The sequence below is a fragment of the Pyxicephalus adspersus genome, unplaced genomic scaffold (genome assembly GCF_032062135.1).
Source record: "Pyxicephalus adspersus unplaced genomic scaffold, UCB_Pads_2.0 Sca136, whole genome shotgun sequence".
Lineage (NCBI taxonomy): Eukaryota > Metazoa > Chordata > Amphibia > Anura > Pyxicephalidae > Pyxicephalus > Pyxicephalus adspersus.
The window spans coordinates 15,147-24,998 of record NW_027317143.1 but is presented as its reverse complement, the minus strand read 5'-3'; the positions used below and the strand labels follow the sequence as shown (position 1 = coordinate 24,998).

Sequence of the window (9,852 nt, the reverse complement as noted above, 5' to 3'; positions counted from 1 at the left end):
TCCTTTGTGGGCCTTATGGAACATTTTTTGATATTGGCATCACACACCTCCATAGCAAAGCGATAATTAAACCGAACCTTGAATTTCTGTTTTCACGTTCTGCTACCATGCAGATTGTAAGAAGCTTCTGCTCCTCACCAACCGGTCATGTTATACAGAGTGAAACATCCTCACATATTTTTATATCTAATATATCTATTATTCATCTTTCCATGTATTGGCACACAAACCTTTGCCTATTTCTGTTTTATTGTTTTGCATGAATTAAAATGTATAGATTTAAAATATCAAAACCCTTTTCTATGAGGTGTACTTACTTTTACACATGACTGTATGTTTATCTTTAAGAATTAGCACTTGCCTAACTTACAATAGAAGTCGCAGAAGATGCTTTTAGGAGAACGCTCCACCACCCAGCTCATGAAATGGAAAAGGTATTCCAACAAAGTTTGTCTCCATTAATTTTGTCTCTGTGACCCCGACATCCTGCAGACCCTCAATGTACAGATCTACTCTGTCTTATTCTCAATCTAATGCCTCCAGGAATAATCTCCAGCCAATATATCATTAATCATTCTTCTTCTTTCCTAAATTAAAGATTACAAAACTGGAAACATAATTGCAGGGCTTAAAATGAACAATTTTAAACCTTTGCCCTTGGCTAACTCTCCCTAAACACCCCTAAATATAATACAAAATGGATTTTTTTTTATGTTTTATGACACTGTTGTTGTGGATTTGTCTACAGAATTCCTGGCAGGTATGTTGGTGTTCTGATCTCATATCTCTCTGTATATTCATCGTCTTTTTATTTATACTTACTCTCAGTCAGGGGGATAGAGATGATGACACCATTCCCTGTGCCCACCCAAAGCCGGTTACAGGACACCATCAGCGCTGTTATCCTAACAAAGGAAAATCCCAGTTTTCCAGTGCCTGAAAAAAATTAATTTACAACCATGTTACATAAATCAGGATTTCAGGGAAAGGAAGGAAAAAAAAAATCAGTAAAGTAAGACCAGTAAAAACAAAAAGCAGATTTCTGCTGCAATACATGTTTCCAATGTAGATTTTCACTCTGCTGGAGATCTGTGGAGAAGGGGGTGACTTAGTTTAGCTCAGGTGAAGAAGGCACAAAGGATAGCTGAATTGTGCATGAAAATGCAGTTTAATTTTAAATATTTTGCTCAGTGGTGTCTAAAACGTGACTCTGCTAGCAGAACTATTTACACGATTGATACCTTAAGTATCAATTTTTTGAAGTGTGACAAAATGTACAAACTTACCCAGCATTTTGCTAACGTAGGGCTCAATGTCCACATCTTGCAGATGTTGGTAGGTGTGTGCATGGTACAACCGTAATGTCGAATCGAGCCGGATAGAAACCCAAACACCATCGCCGACCCAAGCCAGCTGTCTCACCTGGCTCTCTTTCCTTGGATGGGCATCAAAAGATTTCTGGACACATGGAAAACATACAAATAAAATCATGCTCAGCTTATTAATAGACAACCCAGACAGTGTTCTACCGCAGTCAGAGCCGGCCAAGAAACCTCCCTGCTCACCTCAATTTTCATCGTCTTTGGATGCACAATGTAGATTTTGTTCCTGTATCCACACCAGACCTTCTCATGCACCACAGTCATACATCGGATTGAGTGATGGGGACGACCAAAATCAAGGAGGTGATAGTTGGAAAGATCCCATTGGCCATCTAAAAAACAAAACAAAAAAATCTTAACATTTACAAAGTTAAACAGATAAATAGATCAGATTGTAATAACTGTTGTTCACAATGTAATATGCTCAGCGCACAATTTTGGCAAACACAGTGAAAATGACAAAGACATCAATATATAGAGTAAGGAGTCAGAAGAATATTTATTGGCAGTTTATGACTATTTATAATGTCTTCTGAACCATTAAAAATATTCAAAAAAGATAAAGCCTCCCTTTAGATGTCTAGAAAGTAAAAGGGTACTCTGGATAAAAGATATGCAGATATTGTACTCTGCTCCTGCGTATTTTACATACCAACTCCTCGATGAAAGATCGCCAGTGTTCCATCAGCAAGTGCCACTAATACAATCCCCTTAACGTGGCTGGAATATATGAAGTAAAAAACATTTCAGAGGGAGATTAGTAACAAAATTTTGAGTACTATTTTAAGAATTTCCTAAATTAGGAAAACAAACTGCAAGGTTATCAAATTTAATAAGTATTGGTGCACCGTGATAACACTTGCCACCTTGCCAGTGGCCCTAAAGAAGGCATGGGGAAACTACGGCCCAATAGGGATGTTTCTCCGGCCCTTTGGGTGGTCCGCGGCTCTGGTCAGGAGAAGGACCCAGCTGGGATGTCTAGAGTCGCGTAATATGTCCCCAGGTTCTAAGCCAGCGATGGGAGAGTGAGCGTGTTGTGTTCAGTGACACAGCCCACCCACTCTCCCACCACAAGCTCAGATCTGCGATGGGAGAGCGGGTGGGGTTATGCTATCATGTTCAGTGGCGCCAGTCATGAGGGCATAACCCCGCCCACTCTCCGATTGGCCAGGCCCCTCTGTCAAATTTTATTTCAGATTGTGGCCCCTGACTAAAAAAGTTTGCCCAAACCTGCCCTAAAGCATGCACGTTCAATGAGCAGCAGGGTGTTAGGCAGCCTATTCAAATAAATGGGAATCCCTTAGCTCAGCCCAACACACGAACATGAACCAGAACTAATAAACCTACATAAAATAACGAACTGCCATAGTGAATAATTACAAGTTTTCAGGTGAACACTAAAAGGTTAGCAATACTCTAAACACCGCTCCATTTTCCCATACAGGCTATACTTACACAATACTGAGAATGGAATCCTTTAGTTTAATTTGGAGCAGACACTTCTTCCACTGGGCGACAGATGAATGTACATACAAGCTGCAAAATAAACATTTGTCAATCAAAGCATTTGTTTTATACAACCGTCCCCACAAAACAGTGCAGGGGGCGAACAAAACGTACTGTCCATTCTGCGCTCCTAGCCACATTGTAGGCAGCAGGCTGTTCATCTTCTGGGCTTCTTCTCTCATCAAGTCCTGTTCACTGGGAAGAGTCGCCACTCCATCTTTGTATAAGTCCGACTCGCTGCTGCAGGATGAGAGAGAGCCAGGTGTTAAAATCATTCAGTATTTTGGCTGCAACTTTCCTCCACAACATCTATATCACCCTTCGCCAATGTCTTATGGGCTAACAGTAAAGAGTGCAAAATAATTGTCCGTAATCTCACTGCTGAGCTCACAGTGTCAAATATTCTAATACCTGCTGCTGCTTTTTTTTTTTTTGCATCAAACCTTACATTTTAACTTCAACTTTTACTTTTTAATGCACAAAGTACATTTTATTCATGCAGATTGTAACTCCTATAAATATAATTTTTGTGGGTGGTGTGAGCCAATGAGTGAGAAGAAGAAAAGCAAAGTATAACCTAGCCTTACCTCCTGGTGCACTGGCATATCAGGGAGGGAAGAGAAGAAGCCTAGGAAGGGCACCTGGTTTTACGATCTATCAAAAACATGTGGCCAGTGTTCTCCACAACAACCAAGTTTTCACAGCAGGGAGCTTGAAATCTTGCAAAAATGTACTTTGATCCAATGCAAATGTGTATTTTTGTGGGATTTCCAGCCTCCAGCTCTGCTAGCAGTGTTCTCCCCGGCCCCTTTTTGCTGTGTGCACAACCCAGCACTTTTCAGCAACCCCCCGGCTGTTTATGAGTGGTTACTGATGAGTTTTGTCACAATAAAGGGGGATCTACAATTTACACACCTACAATGTCCTCCCAACCGGCTTAAAAAAAATTTCTGGGTTGAGCACTGTAGAAAGTAAGGTAACATCACCAGTACCACCCTAAAGTGCTGGAGGCCTGGGCTCATTGTTTAATAAAATCACAAGTACATCAGATCAGAGGCGAGCCCATAAATGGTTTTAAAACTAGAACTAAAAAAAATTTTTTTTTTAAGAAACATGGGATCTCTTGGACAAAACAATCAGTAATGTTTAAAAATATTTTTGCATTAGTTCTTGTTTTGTCCATAAGATCCCAGGTTTCTGATTAGAAACAAATTTCCTTATATTATAATAAGCATATAAATTTCGCAAGGTTTGGACAGTTTTTGACCATTACTTAGGGTACATGGTTATGTTTTGGCATTCGGACTAACCAAATGTGAACCTGGTAATGTAAATGACCCCCACCTGGGCTGGCAGCCGGAATCCTCTGTTGTGTTTTGTACACCCAGGGGGTCTGTGAAGACGTGTTCTGTATAGATCCCAGCCTGAATATCTGCCACATCATCTGTGGTGCCATCTCCCACTTCTGTGGCCTCAGTTGCCTCTTCTGCTGTGGGCACATTGTCATCTAGCTCAGTATTGGTAGAATCAGGATCTGTCATCATAATCAAAAGGAGTGTTTGTTAGCAGTGTGTATTACCTGCCTCTAAACCTTCCCACCAAATCTGATTCGCTTGATCAGTAACCTAAACCAACTACCTAAACATCCCAATCTCACCTGGATTGCACTCTGCCTCGGTAATAATAACACTGGCAGTTTGTGGTAAGGGGGGCTCTGATTCCTCTGCAGAGGCAACAGTGACTCGGACACCCCCCACAGGCTGCTCTGATGAAGAGGTGCTGCTTACTAGACTCTCTGATAAGGAAGATTTCTCAGCCTGCCCAGAGTCTGTATCTAGTTTGGTGGAGTCTCCTGAAGGATAGTCTGTTTCCATAACACCTGCAAAAGAAAAAAAACAAAACCAGTAGCTATTTAGAAAAGATGTACCATCATTACAGACAATATTGTGTATAATATTTGCTCTAGATCAGGGGTCCCCAACCTTTCCAACAGCAGAGCCCGGCAACAGACCACAAAATATTGCCACGGGCCGGTACATGATCTTCCTACGCCACTCTGCCACCCCGAGCCCCTCCAGTCAAGCACACCAGCTGAGAACAGCAGAGCAACGTAAGAAAGCTAGTGTGCTGTCCAGGCCCCCAGGAAAGGCAGAGAAGTGCAAGCCTCACATACACCGCTCCACCACTGCCAGCAGCTGCCCTGCAAGCAGAGCCACCCGTGCCCCCTCTGCCACACCTCCACCAGCTCCAGAGCAGAGCAAAGAGGGGCACCGGCGCCTCCACCTCCCGTCACCCATGGGCCCGAACCTAAAAGCCACTGACCAGCACCCGTTCACAGCCTAGGCCACGGACTAGCACTGGTTCTAACTACTGCTCTAAAAGTGTTCCAGATGATGCAGAAACATTCTAGATTACACGGAGCTGCAAGCAGGAATGCTCTGGGTAAGGCTGTACATGAAATAGGAATGTTATAAATGATAAAGAACAAAAGTGTGCATGAACTAGATGAAGCAGAAAAATGATGGTGCAGGACAGGAAGCATATTAATCCAGGGACATTATCAATGTACTGAAATCAGTCTTACCTGGCACACTGGCAATGCACAGTACATGGGAGTTGCAAACTATAAAAGTATCCAGAACATTTCCAGGGTCGTTGGCGTCAATGATAATGACCTTGGTAGAGGAGTGTGTGCTTGTACAGATCCACACCAGGCTAGACAATTCATCTTGGTGCCTTAACTCTTTCTGCTGGACCTGAGGGGTTAAAATACATAATGACACAGAACTGTATAAAACAGCTAGAACCCCCATCACAGTTAGCTAAAGCAGTGTGCCTTGGGGCATGTGAAAAAAAAAAAAAAAAAAAAGGAAAGTAAATGGGATACGGTCACACCACATATGCAAATGTGAGTGTCATTAAAATTGAATGACTGCAGTGCACAAAAGTGGACTTTCCAAAAGCACTAAAGTACAGTATAATTAGATCTTAATACAAATGTTACGATATAATAAGCCAAATGTTTTAACAGCATGATAAGCCGGATTATTATAGTACTAAAACAAGCCATATATTTTGTTTTTATAGTTTGTTCTTTTTGGAGGGTCACTCACCTTCAGCTCTTGTTCTAGTTTATCTAAACTGCTTTGGGACTCGCTGCGTGGCTTCTGGTCATCCATGTCTGAGCCTGGGAGGTCGCTATAAAAGACGCTGGCCCCAATAATTGAGCCGCCATCTCTCGTCTTCCCACCAGATAAGTTGACACCAACTGCACACCACAACTAAAAGAGGATATATAAAGTCTCTGTTACTGGGAGCGCAGGAATAACAAACTGACCTTATTATAGAGAAGGCAGCCATAATGTCACCTTCATTGAAGAGTCTTTTTCATCCAGCGGCCTCAGGTATACTGGAACCGGCAAGTTCTTCATTTTGCCTTCGCTTTGGCCACCGTTAGGAAGCTGAAATTATATCATGGACAGATAGCTTTAAAGAAAGATCCTGAAATACTCCAGAGACTGGTATCAAGCATGTAAAAACATAATATACTTATTAAAACATTGTATGCACACCGGTTTGTACTTCTGAGGAAGACTCCAGCCAAACGCCTGAATGCGGCCATCTTCCTTCTGGACGTGTGCTTTCACCTGGCGGTACTGTTCTCTTTTCTGTTCTCTCCGGGAAGCCAGAGAGGCTTCAGTACTGTCAAGAGATGATTAGACACAAATCAATAAATACAGAACATTGCAGTGCTAAATCAGCAGCCCTTAAGGGGATCAGGTCAGAGAAGAAATAGAGGGACAGCCATTGTTAACTGTTCCTGGCTATCATCATGATCCTTTTACTAACTCAATGTGTAACTAACATGGAACTATCCCGTACATATTAAATGCAAATATCTGCTTGTTCTGGGTCAAGGACTTATTATAGCTTAGAATGACAGCTCCAAAAAATGCACTTTAAAAAGAAAGTCTGCAATGGCAGCTCCTGTATTCACATTTTCACAGGTAAAGAGTAAGATTTGTCAGTAGTTTCCAACAGGCTGACATGTTAGCTGCCAAATAGTTTGTTTATCCACCACACTTTCAGCCCATTACAAAAACATTTTAAGCATTCTAAGAAATCTAATGTCTCCCAAACATATATACATGGTGTAAGATCCCACCAGAAAAATAATTTCCTTTAAGGCTGCATTAAATCTTTTAGTGCTGAACAAATCTCTTTACTGATCTTCATTGGTCGATTCAGACAGCAGGCTGTATGTGAATGTGCTAACAAAGACGCCACTCACTCGTCACTAAGAAAGTCGAAGGCTTTGGACTTGTCGCTGGGGAGTTTGGCTAAGGCACTGCTCTTCTTCTTAATGGAGGGGGTGATGTGAGAGGTCGGGGCGTTGTAGCGGACGTTGACAGGCAAGTCGGGTTTCTTAGAAGCAGTACCAGAAGAGCTGAACAGACGGCTGAAACTAAACATGAGAGAACAAGATTGAATTTTAAAAAAATGTTCTTTTAAGCAGGAGGATTTTACTTGTAAGAGATTTTTTGTAAAAAAAAAAAAAACAAAAAAAAACATTTTTCTGACTACAGAATTGTCCAGGACAAAAAATAAAGATTGCATAGATTGATACAAGAACACAAACCCAATAGTCACAGAGATGCAGACTGCCTGAGAAAACAAAGCATTAGCCATCGTTGACACAGCTTTTCAAGAGAAATCTCTCAACCAAATTAAAGGTCAACACTTCATAATCAACTGAAAACCAGCGTTCTTAGCTGGGTGCTCCACCTAGGACTTTTCAGTAACCACCCAACTGTTTTTTTGGGGTGGTTACTGAAAAGTTGGGTCACAATACAGAGGTCACAACTTGTCTACAGCTTCTTCCCACCCAGGTTTAAAAAATGTCTAATAATTTCTGAGGAGAATATTGGAAAACTAATGTGCAAAATGGATGCTGTTCGCTAATTTCATTTCTTTAGCATTGTAGAAATGTTCGCCTCCCACTTACAACTGCCAGATGCTGGATCTCTTTTTCTCCTGCATGGCTGGATTCTCTCTTGATGCCCTGGAAGAAAAAAAAAAAAAAACATTTCAGAAATCTGAGATGGGTGTTGGTTCATTAAACAATCCAAACCTTAAGCTTTGCTTACAGCATGCTTTGATCATATTGCACCAATTGCAATGTCACAACATTTTTCTCCTTCCAGAGTTGGATTATTTTTTTGCAAAGATCTGGTACTGATGGTTAGAGACTAAGTAGTCTGCGTAGTCCAGCACATGCCAAAGATTCTCAAAGGAGATGAACCGAACCCAAACCCTGCTATACTCACCTGTTCCAGCTCTGTCGCAGGGAGACACCATCTTTTTCCTTTTGCTATTCTTGGCCGTCTTGATCGGCTAGGCAGGGATGACATAAATCCTGCACAAATTTAAAAAGTTGAACCTCAGATCCACTTTAAGGATCTAGGTATGGTCAATCCACGTGTGAAAATGAAGTCTCATGTTCCCTAAACCTATCTTTTATGATCTAAACCTGATGTATCCTGATATTGACAAGTTGGAATATGTCAGTCCCATCGGGTAAGAAAAATCGATTGATGGAAACACTTCAATTAATTTATTCAATATATTTAGCCAACTGACTCCATTTTTTGGACACAACATTAGTTAGGACCTGACCAACTGAAGCCACCCTAGATGATAATATTACCTCTATAAGCTTGGAGATTTTCTTTTGATCAGGTAATGTTTATTCAAAGGTATAATTTATATTCACAATTTTAAAATCAGTTAATAAATATAAGTTGTTTTGAAATTGATTTCTTGTAGGAAGTTTTTGTTATCTTTTTACAAGACCACCCAAGGTAATGTTTTGTTCCATGATGTCCATCAGACTGCACACATACCTGATCATTTCAGTCCAGCGCACGGCCTCCTGCAGCTCCATCAGTCTTTCCTTATATTGGTTCCTCTCCATCAGCACCCGCGCCATCTCCACCCGTGTAAACCGCTTTCGCTGAGCTGTAGGCACGTCGCTCTTCAGTAAAGAAAACCATTTAGAAATGGAGACAAAACAGACACTGATTAGTTACTGGATTACATCCCAGAGTGTTTAAATTATATGTCATTTCATTTAAATGTTTTCTAGCCCATTTATCAGAAAATAACCACAATTGCTTATAAATAGGGTGTTTTGTTACAGTAGACACCCCATGTCAGTTCCTATCCAGAAGACTGGTCCATCAAACCCTGATAAAGGTCTCAGCCAGTTCCCCATCTATAGTAAAAATCTAGGATTCATTTATTAAAGCTCTCCAAGAGGATACACTTTCATTAGTGAAGCTGGGTGATCCAGCAAACCTGGAATAGTTTGCCCGGAAGAGTCATCTACAACCGGTTTTAATCCAGGACCAGATCCATTTCGTTTTTTTTTTTTTACCCAGGTTCACCGATGTTTATCCTCTTCAGTCTTGGAGAGGTTTTAGAAATCATTTATTACCTTTTTTGAGTATGTTTTTGGGATGAACATATTGAATATTATAAAATAAAAGTAACTTACATCTTCTTCCTCTTTTGATTTCTGTCTTGCTTCCTCCCACTAGGTGGCAGAGTGAGCCATTGTTTTAATAAGGAGTGAAATTCACCTGTCAGCAAATTTCAGATGAATTGATGGGGGAATCTTTTATAAATGTTGTCAGCTCTACCTCAGTTCTTTACATTGTGGTCTAGTAGAAGGGAACGGCCAGGTTATTGTTTGGGATTTCAGTACAGCAGAGTCGCCTGGATTTCTGGCAGGTCATCATTTTTCTAAACTTGCACTGTTCGGGTTCAGTTGCTGTCTGTGTCCCCATTCTTCAGATTTCTAGTCACTTCCTGTCTCAGAGGCAGTGAGGTGTAATTCCAGTGTATTGGTGAACATCAGACCCACTTTAGGAATTTCCTTCCAATCTCTCATTGACTTTTGTCT

The 9,852-nt window shown here is 41.0% G+C and overlaps 1 protein-coding gene across 1 annotated transcript; it reads right to left on the bottom strand.

Moving 5' to 3' along the window:
• Positions 1-822: 822 nt before the first annotated feature.
• Positions 823-9,474, bottom strand: LOC140344895 (C-Jun-amino-terminal kinase-interacting protein 4-like; the record flags this gene model as incomplete). Its single annotated transcript, XM_072432089.1, is given in 16 exon segments — positions 823-936; positions 1,287-1,458; positions 1,566-1,714; positions 2,035-2,102; positions 2,838-2,918; positions 3,003-3,128; positions 4,233-4,422; positions 4,546-4,767; positions 5,473-5,644; positions 6,002-6,169; positions 6,257-6,349; positions 6,461-6,590; positions 7,180-7,353; positions 7,894-7,950; positions 8,792-8,922; positions 9,445-9,474. Coding segments are annotated over 15 exon segments (2,002 nt in total), but the record flags the coding sequence as incomplete, so codon positions are not given.
• Positions 9,475-9,852: the final 378 nt, after the last annotated feature.